The sequence below is a fragment of the Phyllobates terribilis genome, unplaced genomic scaffold (genome assembly GCF_046119375.1).
Source record: "Phyllobates terribilis strain yellow unplaced genomic scaffold, ASM4611937v1 Scaffold_5__5_contigs__length_657084704, whole genome shotgun sequence".
Classification (NCBI taxonomy): Eukaryota; Metazoa; Chordata; class Amphibia; order Anura; family Dendrobatidae; genus Phyllobates; species Phyllobates terribilis.
This window is the reverse complement of record NW_027362765.1, coordinates 288,603,586-288,630,892: the sequence shown is the minus strand read 5'-3', so window position 1 is coordinate 288,630,892 and position 27,307 is coordinate 288,603,586. Positions and strand designations below refer to the sequence as shown.

The following is a 27,307-nucleotide window of genomic DNA, read 5'->3' as shown; positions in this document are numbered from 1 at the left end:
GCACAGGAGCCCACCAGCTCCAGCTGCCCCAGCACGGGATCCCACCAGCTCCAGCATAGGAGCCCACCAGCTCCAGCAGCCCCAGCACAGGAGCTCAGGTCTTTAATTCCCTAGGATCCAGCTTCTATTGATGCTCAGTAAGTGTCTTTGTGTTTCTTGTTTCCTTTCTATATGAGGGACATTTGCAGTCCCCCCCCCCTTATATATGATGTCTCACTGACCCTATTAATAAAACCCCCTAAGGCTGTGTGCCCACGATGCACTTTTTAAGTGTTTCCCCAGCGACAATTCCGAAACGCTTAAAAAAACGCTTGGTAGAAGGTCTGCCATGTTCCCCAATGATAATCCGCATGTGCTGTGCACATGCTGTGGAAAAAAACGCAGCACTACCAATTATTTTGCGTAAGTGCGGCGTTTTTGCCGCCATTGACTTGCATTGAATCGCTTAATATCCGCATGACTACATGTGCACATGCGGATATTAAGCGATTCAATGTGCGGATGGTATTCGGGTCTGGAGAAGAGGAGGCTCTCCTGCAGACCTGGGTACCGTAGTACCTGTAAAAAAAAAAAAAAAAATTTTTCAAAAAATAAACATTATACTCACCTTCTGATGGCCCCCGGCCTCCTCAGCGATGCGTCCTGGCTCCCCGGCGGCTCGTGATGGTCTAAAAGGACCTTCCATGACGTCATTTAGTCATATAACGGGTCACGCGACCGCTGACTTCGGGGGTCACGTGACCTGTCACATGACTAAATGACGTCATGGAAGGTCCCTTTAGACCATCACGAGCCGCCGGGAAGACCGGAGAAGGAGACCGGGGCACATTAGAAGGTAAGTATAATGTTTTTTTTATTTTTTACCATTTTTATTCTTTTTTTTTAACTAACTTAGTCACACTATATAAAATCCATGTCGGTTGCATGGATTTATATAGTGTGACCAAGTTGTCAAGCACTTTCCAAGTGATGCTAAAATCGCTTGTCAACCCGCATGTGAAATCGCATGATCAAAAAGCTTCACTTAAGCTTGTCCCTGGCTGAAAAAATGCATGTACAATCCGCATGCGTTTTTTCTGCCAGGGAGATGCAGAAACACACAGGTAAAATCCGGAGCATTTCTGCATCGTGGGCACATAGCCTAAGGCTGTGTGCCCACGATGCGTTTTTTAAGCGTTTCCGCAGCGTCAAAAAAGCTGCAGAAACGCTTAAAAAACGCATGGTAGAAGGCCTGCCATGTTCCCTAATGATAATCCGCATGTGCTGTGCACATGCTGCGGAAATTTCCGTTGCGGATTATCATTGCGGAAAAAAACGCAGCGGATTATTTTGCGCAAGCGCTGCGTTTTCGCCCCCATTGACTTGCATTGGAACACTTGGATTCCGCATCACTGCATCTGTACATGCGGAATCCATGCGTTTCAATGTGCGGATGGTACCCGGGTTTGGAGAAGAGGAGACTCTCCTCCGGACCCGGGTACCTTAGAACCTGTAAAAAAAAGGAATAAAATAAAAAATAAATATTATATTTGCCTTCTGATGGCCCGCAGTGCGCTTGTCTTCGCTTGCCGGCAGATCGTGGTGGACTGAAGGACCTGCGCTGACGTAATTTAGTCATGTGACGGCAGGACCTTCCGTGTACCGCGAGCTGCCGGCAAGCCAGGACGAAGCGAAGAAAGACTCCGGGGGCCATCAGAAGGTAAGTATATATATATATATATATATATATATATATATATATATATATATATATATTTTTACCATTCTTTAAGGTCACACTATATAAATCCATGTCGGTTGCATGGATTTATATAGTGTGACCAAGTTGTCAAGCACTTTCCAAGTGATGCTAAAATCGCTTGGAAAGCGCTTGATAACCCGCATACAGAAATGCATGTGAAGAACCTTCACATCCGCATGTCCCTGGCAGGAAAACGCATGTACAATCCGCATGTACAATCCGCATGTACAATCCGCATGTACAACCCGCATGTACAATCCGCATGCGTTTTTTCTGCCAGGGAGATGCAGAAACGCTCAGGAAAAATCCGGAGCATTTCTGCATCGTGGGCACATAAGAATTAATGTACTTAGTAAAAAGAATGCATTATGTAGGTTTATTATAAACATTACTACTTATCTTATAACCACATCTGCATTGGACCTGGTCAATTCGGAACATATATACAATCCAAACCACAAAAAGAGAGCAACCGAACAAAAATAGACCAAAAGTAAACGGATACATAAAAAACCTTTATTAAGTCATGGTTTGGCCACGGGTGGCACTGCATAGAGAGGCACTCACATAAGTCTGGTACATTAATAAAAACAAGAGAGTATCATATCCATATATATATATATCAGTGTAATAGCTGGTCATAAAGTGCATATACAGTCAGACATAATAATATATCCTGCATATCTAAAGTGCATAGTATGTATCATGAGTAGAAAAATATATCTATATAGCTTTAAATAGTATAAATGTAAAAACCTTATAATAAGTCCACAATGTCGCAGATAAAGGGACAAAGCTTTACCAACCCAAATAGGGGCAACACAATAAATCACTCATAAGCAAAATGCATCATAATGTATCTGACCATATGGTCATATATAGTGTAATCCACTCCTATTCACTGGCCACTCAAATAGGAATGACAAAATACCATAGGTTAAATTCCATACTAGCAGCTTGTCCAATAAAGCTCATATATGAATAACAGGAATTGTCTGTAGCATGCACGTGTATATCTATATACTATACCAGAACCTGGTGGCGCCTACCCCGACGCGCGTTTCGGTATCGCACCTTCGTCAGGGGGTGGGGCTATGCTCGAGAGAGGAGTTTAAAACTGTTATCGCAGCCAATAGGAAGAGGGAGGTGGGAGGTGTGACTCAGATGACGCGCACGCTGTCAAGGATTCATCGGAGGCACATCCGGTTTCGGCGTCACGTGCGCATCGCATCAGGTCACATGACCCGATGACGTGCGCATCGTATAGACACCGGCGCCGCGGCCTCCGGATCCAAGGCAGCGCATGCGTGCTAGTCAGAGCAATTTAAAGGGCGGAAGTACGCGTACCGCCATCTTATTAGTGGGAAGACCTTATAGTCTTGGAGGATAATTAGTACGTATACATCCCTATATATGCAAAATACACCATAGGTGAATATAATTCTATCCATCCTCTCAGCCATCACTTTGGACATATAGATGATCATATATTTAAACATCCTTAGTTATGTAACGGGCACACAGTGGAAAGTGTTATATCCCAAACAAAGTATTCATAGATCATATAGAAAAGGCTATCACCCAGACACACTTAGCAGTGTATGGGACACAAATGTACGAATATATATCCATCTTGGTTTCATCTCAGTTATTTCATTACACCTTTCCATCAATAAAGTATTGATAACTGATATATATCACACATATTCATGTCCCGTAGTTGTCTCCACTAGGGTGCAACCCCGGTAACAGCCCCAAAAAAAATTTTTTTGTCACATACAATGTCCATAAGTTATTCACGTTCCATCAGGTGTCCATTTTGGTGTTTCCACACTCAGGTACGTATCTATGGTTCAAATTTGTCCAGATGGCAGTACAGGTCCAATGGTATTAAGAATATTATGTTGTTTATGATGTCATCTACGCTCTGATAGCGAGCATCTATGAGTATAATGTCAACACATCGAGCCAAGTACTAGATGGACCATATATCACCACCTCCTCCAATTCCAAGCTGTAAATAAAGAAAAATTAAAAACAAGCAAAAAAGGATGCATACTAAAAAACTAGCCCAACATAAAAACTGGCAAAGTCATCATAGGAATGGAGCGAAACTGAGGTTTTCATTGAGACCGCGAGGACATATAGTATCGAGAGTCCAAATCCACTTGGCCTCAAGTCTTGCCAACCGGTTACTGATGTTGCCACCACGTTCGGTTGGCAATATCATGTCAATCCCTCGTACTTGTAGCTGTGTAGCATCACAATCATGAAAATTTCTAAAGTGTCTAGGTATAGTTTTCAACAATGAGACATCTACAACTTCCTTAGCGGCAATAATACCATTCACGTGTTCCCTGATGCGGACTTTAAGTTGCCGCGTTGTCAATCCAATATATACTAATGAACAGGGGCACGTGGCATGGTATACTACCGCTTTGGATGTACAAGTAATCGAATGCCTAATTTTAAATGTTCTAGATCCATTAGCATTGGGGAAGGAATCAGTCCGTATGACATTAGGGCATGCCACACATCTCCCACAGGGTTTACATCCCCAACTAGGCCTCATATTGTCTAAAAAGGTAGTTGGGTTATTTGTATAATGACTCATTACGAGACTGTCACCTACACCATGCCACGTGCCCCTGTTCATTAGTATATATTGGATTGACAACGCGGCAACTTAAAGTCCGCATCAGGGAACACGTGAATGGTATTATTGCCGCTAAGGAAGTTGTAGATGTCTCATTGTTGAAAACTATACCTAGACACTTTAGAAATTTTCATGATTGTGATGCTACACAGCTACAAGTACGAGGGATTGACATGATATTGCCAACCGAACGTGGTGGCAACATCAGTAACCGGTTGGCAAGACTTGAGGCCAAGTGGATTTGGACTCTCGATACTATATGTCCTCGCGGTCTCAATGAAAACCTCAGTTTCGCTCCATTCCTATGATGACTTTGCCAGTTTTTATGTTGGGCTAGTTTTTTAGTATGCATCCTTTTTTGCTTGTTTTTAATTTTTCTTTATTTACAGCTTGGAATTGGAGGAGGTGGTGATATATGGTCCATCTAGTACTTGGCTCGATGTGTTGACATTATACTCATAGATGCTCGCTATCAGAGCGTAGATGACATCATAAACAACATAATATTCTTAATACCATTGGACCTGTACTGCCATCTGGACAAATTTGAACCATAGATACGTACCTGAGTGTGGAAACACCAAAATGGACACCTGATGGAACGTGAATAACTTATGGACATTGTATGTGACAAAAAATTTTTTTTTGGGGCTGTTACCGGGGTTGCACCCTAGTGGAGACAACTACGGGACATGAATATGTGTGATATATATCAGTTATCAATACTTTATTGATGGAAAGGTGTAATGAAATAACTGAGATGAAACCAAGATGGATATATATTCGTACATTTGTGTCCCATACACTGCTAAGTGTGTCTGGGTGATAGCCTTTTCTATATGATCTATGAATACTTTGTTTGGGATATAACACTTTCCACTGTGTGCCCGTTACATAACTAAGGATGTTTAAATATATGATCATCTATATGTCCAAAGTGATGGCTGAGAGGATGGATAGAATTATATTCACCTATGGTGTATTTTGCATATATAGGGATGTATACGTACTAATTATCCTCCAAGACTATAAGGTCTTCCCACTAATAAGATGGCGGTACGCGTACTTCCGCCCTTTAAATTGCTCTGACTAGCACGCATGCGCTGCCTTGGATCCGGAGGCCGCGGCGCCGGTGTCTATACGATGCGCACGTCATCGGGTCATGTGACCTGATGCGATGCGCACGTGACGCCGAAACCAGATGTGCCTCCGATGAATCCTTGACAGCGTGCGCGTCATCTGAGTCACACCTCCCACCTCCCTCTTCCTATTGGCTGCGATAACAGTTTTAAACTCCTCTCTCGAGCATAGCCCCACCCCCTGACGAAGGTGCGATACCGAAACGCGCGTCGGGGTAGGCGCCACCAGGTTCTGGTATAGTATATAGATATACACGTGCATGCTACAGACAATTCCTGTTATTCATATATGAGCTTTATTGGACAAGCTGCTAGTATGGAATTTAACCTATGGTATTTTGTCATTCCTATTTGAGTGGCCAGTGAATAGGAGTGGATTACACTATATATGACCATATGGTCAGATACATTATGATGCATTTTGCTTATGAGTGATTTATTGTGTTGCCCCTATTTGGGTTGGTAAAGCTTTGTCCCTTTATCTGCGACATTGTGGACTTATTATAAGGTTTTTACATTTATACTATTTAAAGCTATATAGATATATTTTTCTACTCATGATACATACTATGCACTTTAGATATGCAGGATATATTATTATGTCTGACTGTATATGCACTTTATGACCAGTTATTACACTGATATATATATATATATATGGATATGATACTCTCTTGTTTTTATTAATGTACCAGACTTATGTGAGTGCCTCTCTATGCAGTGCCACCCGTGGCCAAACCATGACTTAATAAAGGTTTTTTATGTATCCGTTTACTTTTGGTCTATTTTTGTTCGGTTGCTCTCTTTTTGTGGTTTGGATCGTGGGCACATAGCCTAACTGTGCCCTTTTATATACAGGTCATTCCTGCACTCTCCTAATATTCAGAGCGGATCCGTAGCCTATAATTCTGCCGTATACTCCTTACAGCGAGGCTGCACATATTTTAGGGCTGGTATATAACATATACTGCAGGTCATACTGTATAGTTACTGCTCTATGTCTCGCAGCACTTTCCTATTGGATTCCTTCAGAGTGAGCATTGATAATAACAAAATGCTCTGCCAAACAAAGGTTTCATTTGTCCTGCAGTAAATCTTCCCTCTATGACTTTCTGCTGTTGCAGTCAGAGGTTTTATAGGGGTTGTCTGGAACTTTTAACATTGATTCTGATCAATAGGGGGATGGATGTGCAGTACCCGGCCTCGGCCACTATTCTGTCGTCAGAGCTGGGCTGCTCCGTAACTGAGCACTTCCGGCCGACATCGGGAACCGCTGATTGGCAGTGATGCCAGGTGTCGCACCCCCACTGATCAAGACATTGATGACCTATCCTAAGGATAGGCCATCAGTGTTAGGGTATGTAACCACGATGCAGAAATGAAGCAGAAAATTTCTGCAGCGTTTCTGCGTGGTCTTGGCAGTCAAAAACGCTTGCGGATTTTACACGCGTTTTTGCATGCAGATTTGACTTGCGTTTTTCAAGTGCATTGGAACCTCAAATCCGCATGCAGAAACGCACAAATAATGTACATGCTGCAGATCTTTCCGCAGCATGGGCCCAGAACATGCAGATTTTCATTGGGGATCATGGGGCACGGATTACCAAGCGTTTTTAAACCGTTTCTGCAGTGGAAATTCCGCATCAAAAACGCTTGAAAAACGCATAGTGGGCACACAGCCTTAAAGTCCCAGAAAATCCCTTTAAAGGATTATAGAACATAACGTGCAATTATTCTTAATGCGCACTCGGCACCTCCTAAAAATGATTCTAGTTGTCTCAAGTCAAGTAATCTTTATTACTGGTGCACAGCTTTTGGAGTTATTGCTCTCACTGTTGCTTATCCTCTTTGGCTAAGTGCACACCTAGTTTTTCGGAGAGTTTTTAGAGCAGAAACTTAGCTGAAATTGTCCAAATCTCAAAAACTTAGAGTTTACACTCAGTGGCTATCTGTACATGGAGTCTTTTTGAAGCAGAATATGAGGAGAAACGCTATGTTTTTGAGGAGTATTGCGTTTTGGAGGAGGATTACTGCTCAGTTTCTGTTCCAAAAAAGGCAAAAAAAAACTGTGCACCATAGCAAGTTTCTGCTCCAAAAACTCAGTAAAAAGACTTTGTATGTACATAGCCATTAAGATATGTTCACACAGTATTTTGGCGAATGAATTCCATGCCTTAATCTACGTTAAAAAAAACCTCATTAGTTGTATGTGCACACAAAGTCTTTAAGATGCACGCAGGGCCACTAAGGTTGGCTGTCTCTTTCCTAAAAAGGTTTCACTGGCTTTTTTCTGTTATTTTTGCTGCAGCTTTTTTCTAGAACTTAAATTAATGAAGATGCATTTACTCTAAATCTGCTTGCAACAAGTTTGCCATTGATTTGAATGAGAAAACGTGGCTGTAGTGCATGATGCATTTTTTCCTGCATTTTAGAAAAAGCTTCATGTCAATTCTTTGGTGTGTTGTATGAATCTCGGAGAATGCTATTTTTCTTTTATGCATGTCTTGGTAAGGTATTTGCAGGGGAAATACACCAGAAAAACACTCTATTGCTACACCTCATATTATACTTAAAAATGCATTATTACCATGCTGGAAAATGCATCGAAAAACACAAAGGGTCAAATTGCTTTCATGAATTGGGGCCATGGTTTGTGCAACAAAAGGAAGAATCGGGATTGGAGCAAAAGGTGAAAATGTCTCAAAAACGTCCCACATTCCATAACCTTGTAAAAGCTGTGCAACTCAGATTGTTCAATGTGCTGTTCAGCAGGGTTCACGTCACTTAGTTCAGTGGCTAAATGAGGGCTTATGTGCGGACCCCCGCAAAATGGGATTCAAACGTATGCTGAAAATTATTTCTGACGGGGCACACTGTGACTTCATCTACATAGTCAATGGCCCGAATCCGGTGGTTTATATTAAGTCCCAATGGAGCCACTGAACCTATGGTCAATCGCTATGTGAACATAGCATTACAGTCACCACTTACTACACAGTGAACGCATTGTAATTACTCCTCCTCACATTGATTGCCAGACAGCCAAATTGGGTACAGAGCAGGCTTACAGGCAATGTGATGGGGAGTGCATACTGCGCTCTCACTGTGTAGTGAATGATGCCTGGTATACCTCTCCAGGTGACTGGAAGCGTGCAGCTGCAGGGAGAATATAACCTAACTTCTCCCTGTAGTGGTTCTTGTAGAAGGCTGGCCAATCATGATTTAAATGCTATTTACCTCCATTTTACCACTACATCTGCAGGTTCATAGTGTTTCTTGATAGAACAAGTTCCCTTTAAGCAGTTGGTTAGAAAACTATGCTAATGAACTTGTTTTCATTCGTGTTTCTTTAGTAAAATATATTTTCTGTTGAAGTCTCCTTACAAGACAATGATCCTCTACCTGAATGAACCACAAAGGGTAGACAAGGACAAAAGTGGGATGATAAATAGTATATTAAACCTCACCCTGGAGATTATCTACCAGCTGACGGGAGAGGTGAGGAATTATGTTTCTCTTAATTATGCAGAAACATTACTTAAGAGGCGAGACATTCTGGGAATGTATATAGTGATATCTGTCTGCATCCTCAGGATTACACAATAGTGAAAAAGACATTTGGTGAGTGTCTGTTTCCCAGAAATTGTTCCTGTGTGTCAGAAAGATGGAGCAGAACCCAGGGGCCTATGACAGATCTTCAACCTCACTCACAGATCCCTGGGAGATACAATGAGCAGAATATCCTGGACCTCACAAACAAGATCATTGAGCTTCTGACTGAAGAGGTGAGTGCTAGTGAAATGAGTTGGTGCATTCACAGGACCTGGTCCATCGGCCATGTCAGTAAGCTGTGACTGCTAGACAGGAGCCCTGAGAACCACCTCCTACCTGACTGTATCCACGGATCTTCTTTAGATTACTTGGTCTGGTGTAGCATCACATGTGTGTCATGCTGCAGTGATGTTGTACCAGGCCAGGCTCCACTAGAAGAAGGTGCAATCGCCGAAACGTGCATCGGGGACGTGGCACCACACCACAGTGGAGGTAACAACTTGTCTCGGTTACATTTTATTTTTGTCTACTCTTCGATCAGTCGCTTGTGGTTATGTATATTCATAGTGTACTTTTTTGATCAATTAGATTTGCACAGTATGACAGATCGGTTTGCAGAGTCTGCATTATATTTCCACAGTTCTGATTTATATTTCTATTATAAACTTAAAGGGGTATTCCCATCTCCAAGATCCTATCTCAATATGTAGTAGGTGTAATAATAATAATATTAGCAAATATCTCCAATTAGAAATGTAGTATAGTTTTCCGTTTTTTTCATTCTCTTTCCTCATGTGCAGGCATTGGCAGGACCTTAGGTATCCATGGTTATGGCCATCAGCAATGAGCTAACTCACTTTATCAATGGTCGTAACCATGGATACCTAAGGTCCTGCAATGCCTGCACATGAGATAAGTGACACAGAGAATCAGAAAAACCATGCTACATTTCTAATTGGAGGTGTTTGCTAATATTATTATTATTATTATTATTATTATTATTATTATTATTATTACTACACCTACTACATACTGGGATAGGATCTTGGAGATGGGAATACCCCTTTAACATTTTCTTCTGCTGTGGTGTAGTGCCATCCATTGACAAACTCACTTTATTTATTATTCATGTTTTTATCCTTAATAAACTTTTGATATTCTCATTAACTTTTTCCCTTTGCACAATTCTTTTGATATTAAAAGAAGAGCTGTGGAAGGTGGGAGGGAGTTTTCAGGGCTCTCATCCGACAGCTACAGATCACTGATCTGGCTGCTGGACCGGGTCATGCAAATCGATTTGCACCATCTCTACTGCTGGAAATGCTGGAACATTATACAATAACACATGGGATGATGTGTCTTGATGATGATGTATCATTGTGTGTCAGGTTCCTATAAGGTGTCAGGATGTCACTGTCCATTTCTCCATGGAGGAGTGGGAGTATATAGACGGACACAAGGATCTGTACAAGGACGTCATGATGGAGACTAAACAGCCCTTTGCATTAATGGGTAAGTTGAGACGAGAACAGTTTTCAGGATTACCTATATTGGCCCTTCATCGGATCATCAAATATACAGTGGTTTTTGAAAGTATTCACCCCTTTTAGCATTTTTGGTGTTTTGCTACCTCACAACCTGGAATTTTTTTTTTTGAGGCTTTGCATCCGTTCATGTAAAGAACATGCCTACAGCTGTGAACATTTTTTTTTTTTTTTTTATTGTGAAGCAAACAACAAATAGAACAAAATAACTGAAAACTTCGGTGTGCATAACTATTCTCCCCTTAAAGTCAGTACTTTGTAGCAGGGCTGTGGAGTCGGAGCCCATTTTGGTGGAGTCTGAGTCGGTATAAAATGGACCGACTCCAAAAATATATGATAAGTTGGGTACAGTAGTTCAATGCAGTATGTGCTATAAATTTTTTCATAAGAATTTTGGAAAGTTATAAAATGTCCTATAAATGTCTGTTCTATTCCCGATCTAAGGATTTAGGCTTTTAGGTGAGATTAATCTGTGCTGCACTTTATGTACATGCTCAGTAGTGAGGCAGTGCTTCAGAGTCGGGAAGTTAGGGAAATTGAGGAGTCGGAGGTTTGGCTTACCAACTCCACAGCCCTGCTTTGTAGAGCCGCCTTTTGCGACAATTCCATCTGCAAGTAATTTTGGATAAGTCTCTATGAGCTTTCCACATCTTGCACCTGGGATTTTTGCCCATTCCTCAAGGCAAAACTGATCCAGATCCTTCAAGTTAGATGGTTTCCTCTGGTGAACAGCAATCTTCTACTCTTACCACAGATTCTCAATTGGATTAAGGTCTGGGCTTTGACTTGGCCTCTCCGAAACATTTACACGTTTCTCCTTAAACCACTCGAGTGTTGCTTTAGCAGTATGCTTTGGGTCATTGTCTTGTTGGAAGATGAACCTCCATCCCAGTCTCAAATCACTGACAGATTGAAACAGGTTTTGCTCAAAAATATCACTGTATTTTGCACAATCCATCTTCCCCTCGACTCGGACCGTTTTTATTGTCCCTACTGCTGAAAAATATCCCACAGCACGATGCTTCCACCACCATGTTTCACTATGGGGATGGTGTTCTTGGGGCGATGAGCTGTGTTGGTTTGGCGCCATACATAGCCTTTCTTGGTGGCCATAAAGTTAAATTTTGGTCTCATCTGACCACAGCACCTTACTCCATACATTTGGGGAGTCTCCCACTTGTCTTTTGGCAAACTCAAAATGAGCCTTATAATTTTTGTGTGCAAGTAAAGGCTTTCTCTGCCTATTTTTCCATAAAAGCCACCTCTATGGAGTGTACGTTTTATTGTGGTCGTATGGACAGATACTCCAGTCTCTGCTTGGGAACTCTGCAGCTCCTTCAGGGTTACCTTTGGTCACTGTGCTGCCTCACTGATTAATGAAGACCAAAAGGAGAACAGGAAGCTGATACAGCTATATAATAAAATATGCAAATTTTCTCTTCAGAATAGATTAAATAAAAATTACTATTTTATCATTAAAATCAATAAAAATATTTTAAAGGGGAAACGTGATATAGAGACCCCACATATCCAGATCATATAGACAGCAATCTAAATAAGTAGTCCAGACAATATATACTCTGTTAATTCATATGTAGAAGTTAATAATAAAATGAACTCTGGGATTAGGATTATAACAAAAGATAACAAAGAATATTTATGTAATCAAATGAATAGTCTGAATGCTCAAGTGAGACAGTCAATGATATACCAAAGAGTACATTCAATGAATATATCTATATATGGGAGCACATGGAACTGACAAAAGCACAAACATCAGTGTCCATACTATAGATAGGGAATATACCCTTGGTAATATGTCCAGTTACATCAATCCAATAGCGCTAGTTCACATAAAGATAGGAAACAGATGGTACACAGAACAGTTTCAGTATGCTAATACATATGAGCTACTCATCTGTACTACCTGGATGGAGCGAGGACAGGTACCCCAACGTGAGTTTTGCGTTAGCTTCTTCGGCGGAAATGATTATTGATTCTTTGATTATTACCCGGGCTGAGATTTTTGGTGGCTGGCCCAGTCTTGTCAGGTTTGTTGTGGTACCATGTTCTTTCCATTTGATGATAATGGATTTTATGGTGCTCTGAGGGATCATCAGAGATTGGAATATTATTATTATTTTTATTTTTTTTTATAACCCAACCCTGACTTGTACTTCTCAAAAACTCTGTCCCTGATTTGTTTGGGGATCTCCTCGGTCTTCATGGTGTTGCTTGGTTAGTGGTGCCTTTTGCTTAATGGTGTTGCTGCCTCTGTGGCCTTTCAGAAAAGCTGTGTATATACTGACCGACCATGTGACACTTATTGCACACAGGTGGACTTCCTTTCACTAAGCATGTGACTTATGAAGGTAATTGTTTGCACCAGAAATTTTTAAGGGCTTTATAGCAAAAAGCTTAAATACATATGCACATGACAATTTTTAGTTATTTGATCCCATAAATTTAATTTATGCCTATATTTTCCTCACTTCACCAATTTAGACTATTTAGTGCTGATGCATCACACACAAATCAGATTACAAAAATATTTAAACAAAGGTTGTAATGTAACAAAATAGGTAAAAAGCCATTGGGGGGGGGGGGAATACTTTCGCAAGCCACTGTAAATATTGTAATGATTTGAAAGTGTAAAACTATAAAGCAGAACAAACATAACTCCATATGTGACACATATGAAGTTGTCATTTGGTACAACTTATCATGTATTTTGGAATGGATTAGCCATAAACACCTGTACATTGATATGAACACATGGACCACCAATTACACATATGAACAAAATTGTTGTTGCTCTTCTGTTGAAGTAAGAAAAACCCACAATGGGTCATTGAAATAAACTAAAAATTACTTTTCTCAATTTCAAGTTAACTTTACTGAATATAAACTAATGAAAATTAGATTTTGCTTTTGAATCGCGATTTAACAGAAAAAATGTAAAAAAAAATAATTGAATAAAATGATTGTTCCCTTTTTTTGCACGACAGTTTGAGGCAAAAACTTCAGACGATTTCTGTAACTCTCAAGGAGACTTCTGCACCTGTCCCCAGGTATTTTGGCCCACTCCTCTTGAGCAAACTCCTCCAGCTGTCTCAGAAGGGTGTCCTCTACTGATTGCATGTTTCAGCTCCTTTCACAGATGTTCATTAGGATATAGATCAATGCCCATGGCAGCCACTTTAGAACAGTACATTGCTAGGCTCCTATCTATTCTTGGATGTTTTAGCTTTGTGTTTTTGGTCATTATTCTGTTGGGGGACCCATAACATGCGACTCAGACCAAGCTTTCTGATACTGGGCAGCATATTTCACTCCAGAATGTCTTGATAGTCTTGAGATTTCATTGTACCCTGCACAGATGCAGCAAAGCAGCCCCAAAACTCAACTGAGCCTCCTCCATGTTTCACAGTAGGTACAATGCTCTTTTTATTGTATGCTTCATTTTTGTGTTTGTGAACATAGAGCTGATGTGCCCTGTCAAAAAGCTGCAGTTTAGCCTCATCTGTAAATGAAATTCTCTTAGAAGTTTTGTGGCTTGTCAATTTGCATTTTAGCAAACTCCAGTCTCTTTTTTTATGATTTACTTTCCAAAGTGGTTTCCTCTGTGTCGTCTCCCATAAAGTCCACTTTAGCCTATACAGTGATAGATGGTGCTATCTGACACTGATGTTCTGAGCTCATTGGTTATCATTCATATTATCTGTATCTTCAATTTATCATCAATTTTCCTCTTGCGGCCACGTCCAGGGAGGTTGGCTACAGTCCCATATACGTTAAACTTCTGAATAATATGTGCAGATGTAGTAAAAGGAACATCATGCTGCTTGGAGATGGTCTTATAACCTTTAAATTTAACATGCTTGTCTATAATTTTCTTTCTAATCTCCTGAGACAACTCTTTCCTTTGCTTCCTCTGGTCCATGTTCCGTGTGGTACACACCATGTCACCAAACAGCACAGTGACTACTTTTCACCGTTTATATAGGCAGACTGACTGAGTACAAGTTTGTAGACACATGTGACGCTAATTGCTGGACACACCTTAATTTCTCATATCCCTATGGCGAAATTAGTTTTTTTTTCTAAGGAAACCATCATTTTTGTTTGACATTTTAATTTTTTTCTGCTGAACCACAACTCAAAAGCAATATCTGATTTTCATTAGTTAAATTGAAAAATACTTTTGTCAGGTTTATATTATTTATGTGATCATTATGGGTATTTCTTACTTTACCAGAAGGGTACGAACAATTTGTCTGTGTGCACCGTATTTTTTCAAACTATAAGACGCACTTTGTTCCCCCCAAATTTTGGAGGAAAATGGGGGGTGCGTTTTATAGTCCGAATGTAGCTTACTGGGGGAGGGAGTGGGGTTGCGGCGGTGGTGGAGCGGGATCATAGGAGGCAGGGTCCCTCCAGCGGCGGCCATTTTCCTGAAGCTTACCGCCAGGAAAGCAGTGCACTCCGCTCTGCCTCACCGCCGACACCGAGCCCGCAGCATCACACCGCTGGGACACCCCTTTCTCCCACCCAGGGCCTACAGCATTGCCCCACTTTTGCCACCAGCTTCCTGAGGAAGGGACCATACCTCCTGTGACCCCTGCTCCACTGCCCCCAGGTAAGATGCCTTTAATTCGGACTATTAGACGGACCCCCATCTTATGAAAAATCTTTTTTTTCCCTATTTTCCTCCCCAAAATTTAGGGTGCGTCTTATATTATAGTCCGTAAAATACAAAATATTATTGGTTACCCATTTACGCTTCCCAGTAGTGGAATTTTGTATTAAAATCATACATCCTGTTTGTACTTACATGGGCCTGGTTCAGCCCATAATCAAAATTATAGGCCTATTCCTGCTCATTTAATGGCCAGTTCACTTGGGCAGACACAAGCGGTATGGGAACAAAAAAGATCGTTAATACAGCATACAATTTGTCAGCAAATTTCCTATGTAGAGGATGCAATGTGTCAGCGTGAATCTGGCCATACACGTCAGATGGCTGTCGTCCAAACGATACGTTGGCCGAGTATTCAGCAGGCAGACATCTCTGCTCCCTTCCCCAGGCTGAGTGAGTGCTCCTGTTTTATCTATGAGAAAGCCATAGGTAGAAATCTCTGCAGACAGCTTATCTCTAGGAGAACAAAGGAATTGGAAATCTGAAATGGGACATACCTAATCAACATTTCCACACAAATAAAAAGAGGATAGGTTGGCTCTACTAGTAATTGCAGTCAAATTAATGGAGTAACATACGGAGATCAATATTGTTTAAAGGGGTTGTCCAGTACTTTTAAAAATATGCCAATTACCGACCGATATCGCTTATTAATCAAGACCTAAAAATGCTGTCAAAGATCATGGCTGATCGGTTAGCAGTGGTTTTGCCTAGAATAATTACGCCCCACCAAGTCGGCTTTGTGAAGGGACGGTCCTCCGTAACGAATATTAGAAAGGCCATGTTGATTATGGATGTGGTGAGAGGGGGACAGATAGGGGGTCTTCCAGCCATGGTCATATTAGATGCTGAAAAAGAATTTGACAACATACAGTGGCCATGGCTGGAACAGGTACTGGATGGATTAGGTTTGAGAGGTGCAATGCGCACCTTCATTCAGGGTCTCTACTCCAACCCCCAGGCGAGAATATATACACCGGGGTTTCTATCGGCCATCTTCCCTCTGAAGAAATGGACGCGTCAGGGATGCCCGCTATCGCCTCTGCTATTCAACCTGGCTATAGAACCGCTATCGAGAGTTCTAAATGGTGGGGACAGTTTTGAAGGTATACCGATAGGGGGTAGGGAGATAAAGTCGGCACTGTTTGCCGACGGTATTATCTTATTCATGATGGATCCAAGATAAGATCTAGGGAATATGCTATCTTTGATAGAGAAATTTGGAGATTTTGCAGGTTTTAAAATTAATAAAAAGAAATGCGAAATTCTACTACTTAATGATAAAGGGAAAAAGGAGAGGCGAGCCGACATGTGTGGGATCCCAATAGCGAAAACATCTATTAAATATCTAGGGGTTCATCTGGGCCGCACCGCAGATATAGTATACAACCTAAACTATTCGCCTCTAATATCCAAAATGGAGAAGCAATTGCAGGGCTGGAGTGGTCTGCCACTACCCTTGTTAGCAAGAAATCACTTAATTAAAATGATGTGCTTTCCAAGATTGCTATACCCCTTACAGACAATTCCTTTACTGCTTAAACGCAAAGATATTCGTAGATTACATAAAGCATTATCATCTTTCTTGCGGAAGGGAAAAAAAGTTATGATTAGTTTGAACACTCTAATGCAAGCTCCTGAGTGGGGAGGGCTAGACACTCCTAATGTCAGAGCATACAATTTAGCTTGCCTCACCAGACGCTTAATAGATTGGCTTAGGGGATCGGAGAGACATTCGGATATTAAACTAGAGGGCGAATTTTGTAGTCCTTGGGCCCTGGCCTCGCTGCTACATTCCCCTATGTCATGTATTGGCCCGAAAATTAGAAACTCCATAATATGTCGCGACACGTTGTTAACTTGGAAAGCGGTACGGAAAAAGATGGGGCTTTCGTGGAAAGTGTCTAAATACTTGGAACCTTGGGCATATCCGTATTTTAAGCTGGGAAAGGAAAATAAACTCTTTAAGGAATGGAAGGAAAAAGGGGTGAGATGGATGAAAGATATCATGCATGTGACAGAAGAGAGATGGATGACTGAGAAGGAAGTGGTGGAACGATTTAATCTCAGTCCCTTTCAAAGTATACAATACTCACAGCTTAAAGGCTGGATTATGAAAGATTTGTGTTCGATTGAGCGGGAGTTATGTAAAAATGTTATAGACAAATTAGTAGAGGGTGATCTGTATGCTCTGAATGTATCAAGAATCTACGGCGCATTGAGAGAAACTCTATCCCCGACAGGCGAGCAAACAATTTTCAAGGGATGGGCAAAACAGCTTAATGACCCGGACGTAGCTGATAAGATCCTACAAGGATGGGTAACAATGAAAAAAAACGTGATTAATGAGGCATGGAGAGATACCCAATTTAGGATTATTCAAAGGGCCATTTATGGGTTCAATGTCCCGATTCAGGGGGAGAGTGGAATCCGACGGAGGCCCTGTCCGAATTGTCAAGAAGATAATACTGACATGTTTCACGGGTTATGGAGATGTAAAACAATTCAAATTTTTTGGAAAAGTATTAGGAGTCTGGTTAAGAGGATCTGGGGGGGAAATTGGGCATTAGATCCATACTTCTGGATTTTTCATTACAGAGGAGAAGGGTTTGAAGGGGAGGATATAGGTCAACGGGGACGCAGACACACCCTAATACACAGTATCATGATTTTGGCAAAAAAATGCATTCTACGAAATTGGGTATCGGAGAAGGCTCCCTCCGTGAAGGAAGTGGTGTCCAACCTAAAACAGCTGATGCTTTTAGAAAAATTGGAGGCAGAAAGGCATAAGACCAAACCGACCGGGAAATTCTTTGAAAAGTGGAGACAATTCCTAGAAAGGAAATGCTCACAAGAGGAAATCGTAGGAGTGGTTCAGCCATTTGCTCATTCCGAGTGGTACTTATTAAACGACATTCAAGGCACTCTGGGGATCTTGAAGGTCTAGTCAGGTGGTTCTGGGACACTTGTAACCATGTAACATGGACAATAGGGCGGACAAAAATTAAAACGAACAGAGTTGCTTGGTTAGATGAGTTTTATTTCAGGTATGGAAGATGTTATACATTACATAAATTGCTGCATTTTGGGAGGGGAGAAGGGTAGGGGGGATTTTATATCTTTGAGTATTCATGTAAAGCTTTGATGTGAAATCTTTGTACTCATGCTTTGTCCAAATGTTAAAACCTTTAATAAAAATGATTGGCATATATATTTTTTTTTTTAACAATGTGTTTTAATGATAAATAGAAGCTTCTTTCTAATTACCTCCTGGTGCTGTTTCTGCATGTGAGCGGCGCTATCGGTGGCCGCTCAAAGGCAGCACGTGACCCCTGGCTGCAGCCGGGTCTGATATCCGCTGACGTCACGACAAGTCTAGGCTGCAGCCGAGGGTCCCTCTTCCACGTTCCACTGGTGGCTCCTGGGTTGTGGGTGGGGTTATCCTCGCACGTCACACCCGGCATCCACCGCGCACTCTCCCTGTCCCCATTCATTGGGAAAGCGCGCGGTGGATGCTGGGTGTGACGTGGGGAATAACCCCGCCCACAATTCAGCAGCCACCGTGGGGACCTGAGCGCTGAGTCACGCCTCACTTGACGTGACGTCAGCGGGGGTCACGTGCTGCCTGTGAGCGGCCAGTGATAGTGCCGCTCACAGGCCGAAACAGCACCAGGAGGTGATTAGAAAGAAGCTTCTATTTATCATTAAAATACAAGTACTGGACAACCCTTTTAAGTCCTGAGTCAGTTATAACATAGCCACATGTTGTGCTCGACAAGAGACAGGCAACATCAGAAATAGGAACAGAGAGAAAACTGTGGTACTCACCCCATGGCTAAAAAGTTATTCCTTTTATTACATACTGGGCGGAGGATACAGACAGATAAAAGAGTGATGACCGTTTCACTCTGCCAAGCGCTTCATCCAGGCTGTCTTATCACCTTCACCCAACCTCCCTTCATAACGGTAATTCACGAGCAGTGCGATTTGCAGGAGTAGCACAGGTTGACCAACTAGCATTTTGGGGAGATAATCATAATTTATTACTACGAAAGTGATTTGTGTTGCGGGAGACCGGGGTTTGATTCCCCAACAGGGAGCTGATTTATTTATGTAAATTGTGTGTTACTATGTTAATTGTTTTTTATAATACGTTTCTACCCACCTGACAAAACAGGATATAAGAGAGGTTGGGTGGAGCTGATAAGAGCCTGGATGAAGCTCTTGGCAGCGTGAAACAGCCATTTCTCTTTTTTCTGTCAGTATCCCCCGCCGGTATGCCATAAAGGGATAACCTTTTAATGACGAGATGAGTGTCAGTTTTTTTCCTGTTCTTATTTTTGATCGACATTTCCCGTGACGATCAGTACACATTAGAGTTTTTCCAAACCTATCAATATCAGCAGGTTCAGCCGACAATAGTCTAATGGCATTAAATAGTCTAATCATCTGATGAACAATTGCTTTACTTGTTTGTCAGTTATTGTCCACATGTTTATACTGGCTGAACAAGAAATAGCGATTTTATGAATACATGTTCACCAATTTTTGGTTGATGTAAATGTGCCTTTGTTCTAGTTATAGTACACGTTCTCTTTGTTCTTGTTCTAGTTATGCCTTAGACGTGGCGAAGGAAACTTTCCAGATATATCTTGATCTCCTTTGTATTTCAAGCCACAGAAAAATAAAAATTCTTTTATCTCCAGCAGATGATTGCAGCAAAGGGTTGAAGAAAAACCTCTCCAATTTACCCACTTGCGAAAGAAATGTAAATAATGTCACACAAGATTCTCCAAGAGGAAAAATCATTACACAAATTGTTAATCCAGAACACAATAGCAGAGATCTATCATCACCTAATTTTAACCAAGAGCAACCTTTTTCTCGTACATCAGATCTAATTACAGAACACAGTGGACAAGAATTATTTCTAAGATCAGGGCTGGAGAAAAAATTTACACAGGAAACACAATTTTTTATTCAGAGGACATTGACGGATATTGCACTACTTCAGTGTTCTGAAGGCATGAAATATCTTAAGCAAGAAGCTAGTTGTCGTAATCATCTGGGGATTTATAAACCTGTGAAGAAGTTTTCACGTGCGCTGTGTGTCAAACATTTTAAATGTGGGAAATGTTTAATCAAAAAATCAGTTCTTACTAAACGTCAGAAATGTCAAAAACGAAAGAAGCTTTTTTCATGTAGCAAGTGTGGAAAAGGTTTTCCCAGCAAATCACAACAAATCCACCATCAGAAAATTCACACCGAAGAGAAGACCTTTTTACGCTCTAAAATTCGTCAAACTTTTACCAAGAAATACAATCTCGTTGGACAGCAAAGAACTCGATCAGAATGTGAGGAACGTATGAATACAAAATCAAAACTAGTTCAACATCCAAAACTTCACTTGAGAGACAAGCGATTTGCTTGTCCAGACTGTGAAAAATGTTTCTCCAAGAAGCCGGATCTTGTTAAACATAAGAAAAGCCACACAGGTTGTAAGCCATTTTCATGTTTAGAATGTGAGCAAAGTTTTACTAAGGAGTCAAAACTGATTTCCCACCAAAAAATTCACAAAGGAGAGAATCCGTCTTCATATTCAGAAAGTGGGAAATGTTTTAGCCTGACGTCAGATCTTGCTGATCATCAGAAAAGTCACTCCGAAGAGAAACCATATTCATGTGTGGTATGTTGGAAAGGTTTTGCCCAAAAAGCAAACCTTCTAGCTCACATGAAAATTCACATAGGGGAGAAGATATTTAAATGTAATCAATGTAAGAAGTGTTTTTCCCAAAAAGGAGGCCTTATTGCACATCAAAGAATTCACACTGGAGAGAAACCATATTCATGTCCGGAATGTGACAAAAAATTTGCCCAGAAAGGAGGCCTTGTTGCACATGAAAGAACTCATACTGGCGAGAAACCATATTCATGTCCAGAATGTGACAAAAAATTTGCCCAGAAAGGAGGCCTTGTTGCACATGAAAGAACTCATACTGGCGAGAAACCATATTTCTGCTCAGTATGTGGTAAAACTTTTGCCCAAAAAGCAGGCCTTAATGCACATCAAAAAAATCACCAACAGAAATAGCCAATTTTCATATTTGGGAGATGATAAATGCATTATTCAGAATTCAGGTATAATTTGCCAGTAGGGTAAGGCCAGGCATTGCAGTTTAGATACAGTCTTGGTATAAGCAAACATGGATTTAGCAGTGTGTTTTTTTTTCACAGCATAACCCAAATTTATGAGGGCAATTTAATTGATGTGGAAGTGGCGCTATTAAACAATATGCAATCAAAAAAGTAAACTGCATTCAGTTTTGGAATGCATCAAAACTGCACTTGATGGCCTTATACTTGGAGAATAAAAACTGTTTTTAAAGGGAATCTGGCACTAGGTTTTTGCACCTCATCTGAGAGCAGCATAATTTAGAGACAGACACTGATTACGGTGATGTATCACTTACTGCGCAGCTTAATGTAGTGTTCATAAACTCACTATTTTATTAGCAGGAGATTATCATTAGAGGGCTAGCAAACCTGCTTGCCATATAGTCCTCCATATTCATTAGCTCTGTATAACCCTGCCACCACCACTTATGGGCAGCTTTTCGTGTACACTGTACATAGGCAGAAAACTGCCAATCAGTAGTGCGGGCGGGGTTATTCTGAGCTCAGCATTCAATCCATTGAATGGTCATACTGTTTGTGTGCACTGTGTGGATACCGGGAGCCACAGAGCCACTCATTAGATGTGAAGTAATATTCTCAAAAGTTGTAAAGTCCTTTATGGCTCTATATAAACCAACAACATAATAATAATTTAAAAAAAATCTGCATGATTTATATCTTGCTTTTCCATTATTCCATACCAGGGAATCAAATCAGATCAGTAACTTATAAAACCAAAAAGCAAAGTGAAATTTGAATGTTTTGTTCATTTTCACTTCTTAAAGGGAATCTGAAAGCCGTCTATATGGGGACGTACGTCCTAGAAAGCTGAATAAAAATCTTTTCTGTCCTCCGTGCTCTTAGGCCATGTTCACATGTTCAGTATTTGTAAGCCAAAACCTGGAGTGGTGACGTGTTTCTATAATACTTTTCATCTGATTGTTCCACTCTTAATTTTGGCTTACACATACTGATGTAAAATACTGACTGAATACTGAATGTGTGAATGTGGCCTTACACTTAGGCCTTGAGAAAAGGAGAAAGGAAGGAATAATCAAAATAAGAACCATATAACAGAACAGTTAATGAGAATCGGCTCTTGGTTAGGTGGTTAGTTAATACCAATTCCTGTTGCTTTATTGTTATTGTGTTTGATTAATTGACATCTGTATATAGAAATACCATGATTGCTTTGAACTAATCTGTAACTTTGTCAATATCTTATGTTATTGTTTACTCTTCCTGTTTGAAAAAGAAGACTAAAAACTGACTGACACATGAAGAGAGCAGACTGTCAGCCATTACATGTCTCACACTGGTAACTCTCACTTTAATTTAAAATGAGCTCTAGAGGCAGATTCTCAGGCAGATCTATGTCCGGTCCATAGTTCTTAACAGCTCATTTACATATTCACAAAAACATTGATTTCTCTGGAGTAATACCTTGATATCTACAATGCAATGTATCCTATTTTATTCGGCTTCCTATGACCTGCATGCTCATATATACGGCTTAGGAGAGATGATCCTACTGACAGATTCCCTTTAAAGTGTAACTTGACATTATACATGGTCTTTTTTTATATACATAATAGATGTTGCAAATAGTTGCCGATTGGTCTGGTTCCTGAGTTCACCATCAAATGCGCTCTTGTAACCAGCACAAGCATAAGTGTAACTCCATATTAACCTCTTCACCCCCAGCCTATTTTCACCTTCATGACCAGGTACATTTTTTCAATTCTGACCAGAGTCACTTTGAAGTAATAACTCTGGAACGCTTCAACATATCCCAGTGATTCTGAGGTGTTCTTTCATGACCTGTTATACTTCATGTTAGTGGTAAATTGAGGTCAATATTTTTTGTGTTTTTTATTTTTGCAAATGTCAACAGTTTGACAAAACATTTGAAAAATGTTGCAATTTTCAAACTTTGAATTTTTATGCACTTAAACCAGATATTTATAACACACAAAATAGTTAGTAAATAACATATGCCACATGTCTACTTCACATCAGCATCATTTTTGAATTTTTTTTTTGTTGTTAGGAAGTTAGAAGGGTTAAAAGTTTATCAGCAATTTCTCATTTTTCCAGCAAAAATTATAAAACCAATTTTTTAGTGACTACATCACATTTGAAGTGACTTTGAGGGGCCTATATGAAAGTAAATACCCAAAAATGACACAATTTTAAAAACTACACCCCTCAAATTGCTCCAAACCACATTGAAGAAGTTTATTAACCCTTTTGGGGCATCACAGAAGTTAAAGCAATGTGGAAGGAAAAAATGAAAATTGTACTTTTTCCCACAAAAAAAATTGCTTTAGCCCCAAATTTTGCATTCTCAAAAGGGTAACAGGAGAAAATAGACCTTGCAATATGTTGTGCAGTTTCTCTGGAGTACGCTGATACCAATACCCCATATCTAGTGGAAAACTACTGTTTGGACTCACTGCATGGCTCAGAAGGGAAGGAGCATCATTCAGATTTTGGAGTACTAAATTGGCTGCAATATATAGCAGACATCGTGTCACATTTGGGGAGCCCCTGATGTGCCTAAACAGTGGAAATCTCCCACAAGTGACCCCATTTTGGAAACTACACCCCTCAAGGAACTTATGTAGGGGTGTACTGAGCACCTTGAACTCACAGGTGCTTTACAGAATTTTATAACGTTGAGCCTTGAAAATGAAAATATGTATTTTTCCCGCAAAAATGTTGCTTAATCGCCAAAGTGACCCCATTTTGGAAACTACACCTCTTTAGGAATTAATTTAGGGGTGTAGTGAGCATTTTTCACCCTCCGGCGTTTCACAGAATTGTATTACATTGGGTTGAGTCAATGGAAAATTACCATTTTTTTTCTACTAAAATGTTATTTTGGCTTCAAGTTTTCAAAAGGGATAATGGGAGAACATGAACAGTACAGTTAAGCAATTTTCCTGTGTACGCCAATACCCCATATGTGGTCAAACTACTTTTGAGGCACAGCGCAAAGCTCAGAAGGGAAGAAGCGCCATATTGGAGTTCAGATTCTGCTTAAATGGTTTGAGGGTGCCATGTAATATTAGCATAGCCCCTGAGGTGCCAGAACAGCAGAACCCTCCCCTCCCATACAATTGGGCGATGAAGTAAAAATAATTACATTTTTACCACTAAAATGTTTTCAGCTCCAAGTTTTTATTTTTTATAAGGACTAATAGGAAAAAATGGAGCTCACAGTTTTTTGTGCAATTTCTCCTGAGTACACTGATACCCTACATGTAATCGGGAACTACTTTTTGCCTTCTTGTAGTGCAGATTTTACTGGACTGGTTTGCCGGTACCATGACCCACTGGAAGGGACACTGAGGTTCCAGAAAGGCAGAACTCTCGCCCCCCTAAGTGGCCCCAGTTTACAAACTACACCTCTCAATGAATCAGGGCTGTGGAGTCGGTAAACCAAACCTCCAATTCCTCAATTTCCATGACTCCGACTCTGACTCCCTCATACAAGGCTCATGTTTAAGTGATAAATTTACTGTAGCACAGATTCATCTCAGCTAAAAGTCTAGACCCTTAGATCAGGAATAGGACAGACATTTATAGGACATTTCATAACTTTCCAGAATTCTTATGAAAAAATATTCCCCACAAACTGCATTGAACTATTGTACCCAATTTATTATATATTTTAGGAGTCTGAGTCTGTCCACCAAAATGGACTCCGACTCAGACTCCACAGCCCTGCAATGAATTTATCTAAGGGTGCAGTGATCATATTGACACCACAGGTGGGTCACATAATTTTATACAATTGGGCGGTGAAGAAAAAATAATTACATTTTTACAGCAAAAAAAATGTTTTAGGCTCAGATTTTACATTTTCACCCATGAAATAGCTAAAAAGGGCACCAAAATTTATCACACAATTTCTGCTGAATGTGACAATACCCCATATGTGGCTGTACAGTACTGCTTAGCCACACTGCGAAACTCAGGAGGGATGGAGCGCTATTTGACTCTTGGAGAACAAATTATCGTAGAATAATTTGCGGACTCTATATACCAAGGCTTTAAGTGCCAGAAGAGCAGAATCCCCCCTCAAGTGACCCCAGTTTGGAAATTACAGCCCTTTGGGAACTTGTCTACAAGTGTAATGATTATTTTGACTCCCTTGGGTGTTCTCCAAAAACGAACAGCAGTGGATGTTGCTGAGTGAAAATTGCAAATCTCCCATTGTAGTGCCCACACATTATAGTACCGGTACATTGTAGTGCTTGTACAATGTGCCCTGCTCATGCTTCTGGAGACATAGACCCTGTAAATTAAGCGAGCTCTCATCGCTACAGAATTGCCAAATGTGGGCACTAATTGTGGTTCAGGCCACTCTGGGGCTCAGAACGGAGGGAGGCATTTGGATTTGGAAGTGTAGAATTCGCTGGATTTCTTTTGACGGGCGAGGAGCGATAATGCTTTTCCAGAGCCTTTGTGCTACCAGTAACATGGAAGCTCCTACATTTCCATTCACAGCTAACGGACCTGAGTGGGGACTTGCTTTTTTGTGGATTGATTTGACGCTTTTTTTCCAACATCATTTTTATTTGATTTTTTTCAAAACACAAATGCATAACATACATCTAAACTGGTACATAGAGAGGTAAGAGTGCCCGTAGGCAGACTGGGTCTATAACAACTCTATTCACATATTTAATTGGTATAACAGATATAACAAACAACGAAATGAATTAATTGACAGTAGGTCTTATATCTCATTGAAGCCATGATGGATAATTAATGCATTTATATCTATGGCAGAAACCCTGGCCCATTGATTGTTCTCCTCACCATTCTCTTCTTCATTTTAAGTTAAATGAAGTGGACATAAGTTATTTTTGAGATCTTCTAGTATATACCATGCAGTAGATGTAAAGGGTTCTACCATTTTCCTTTTGTCCTCTATTGAACAGCAATTTATAATAAACTGTTTCCATTTTAGAAGGAATTTGCCTGCTTGCTTCTCTTTATTACATAGGGCATCTTGTTGTTCTACCTCCATATAATGCTTCATTTGTGCTACTAGTTCCGTAATGGGGGGTATACTGGGATCTAGCCAATGTTTTAGGAGCTGTTTTTTTCGCCAATATAAGCCAGGTATGTAGTAACTTGGGGGGACTCCCTATTAATTGGTTAGGGTTATTTATGTTAGTCCAAACATGCAGCAGGGCTAAACATGGAGAAAGGACATATCCTGGTCCCCATGTGGTGTTAATCATGTCAGCTACCCGGCCCCAATAGGAAACCGATGCAGGACAGGACCAAAGGCCGGGTAGGAGGTCAGAGTGTGGATATTGGCACTTGGGACATGCAAATAGTCTATTAGAAAGTGTTTTTTTTTTGGTAGATTAAAGGCGTTTCTCTCCACGACTCATTTATAATATGTTTCCTGAATATCTTCCAACCCGTTCTAATCTTCTCGGGGATGTCTACATTATCAAATTGTTGTTTCCAGTACTTATAAAAGGTATCTGGGTGTGTTTCCACAAGGTTAGGTTTCATTGATATATATAGTGTAGATATTGAGGGCGTACCCATGTGAGATGACAGGATATTATCCAGTTCATTTCGGGAAGTTTCAAAAGTAACATCCCTTAAGTTAGCCATGATGGAGAGTTTGATCTGTTCATATTGGAAATAGTGCTGTGGGGGTAGTTCATATTTTCCTAAAGTTTCTGCACATGTTAGCCATCTCTGTTCAATTGGGTGAAGAAGGTGAGATATGTTCACAACACTTGCTTGTTGCAATTTTATAAAGAATTT

At 40.5% G+C, this 27,307-nt stretch overlaps 1 protein-coding gene across 3 annotated transcripts; it reads left to right on the top strand.

The window, feature by feature from the left end:
• Nucleotides 1–5: 5 nt before the first annotated feature.
• LOC141272978 (uncharacterized) lies at nt 6–26,453 on the top strand. Of its 3 annotated transcripts, none has more exons than XM_073684222.1 (5): nt 6–137; nt 8,912–9,034; nt 9,130–9,321; nt 10,477–10,600; nt 20,038–26,453. In XM_073684222.1, exons 2-5 carry the CDS (start codon nt 8,927–8,929, stop codon nt 21,420–21,422), a joined length of 1,809 nt encoding a protein of 602 aa, XP_073540323.1. In that variant the 5' UTR covers nt 6–137; nt 8,912–8,926; the 3' UTR covers nt 21,423–26,453. The 3 variants fall into 3 exon arrangements, with proteins under 3 accessions (XP_073540323.1, XP_073540325.1, XP_073540322.1); XM_073684224.1 differs by having other exon boundaries at nt 23–137; nt 8,890–9,034; nt 20,041–26,453; XM_073684221.1 differs by having other exon boundaries at nt 23–137; nt 8,890–9,034.
• The last annotated feature ends 854 nt before the right edge of the window (nt 26,454–27,307 follow it).

Excerpts from the sequence above, each read along its gene's own strand:
- LOC141272978 (XM_073684222.1), top strand. The coding sequence starts at position 8,927 with ATGATCCTCTACCTGAATGAACCACAAAGGGTAGACAAGGACAAAAGT. Across the intron at positions 9,035-9,129 it reads TCTACCAGCTGACGGGAGAG|GATTACACAATAGTGAAAAA; the intron begins GTGAGGAATTAT and ends CTGCATCCTCAG. Across the intron at positions 10,601-20,037 it reads ACAGCCCTTTGCATTAATGG|CAGATGATTGCAGCAAAGGG; the intron begins GTAAGTTGAGAC and ends TTTTATCTCCAG.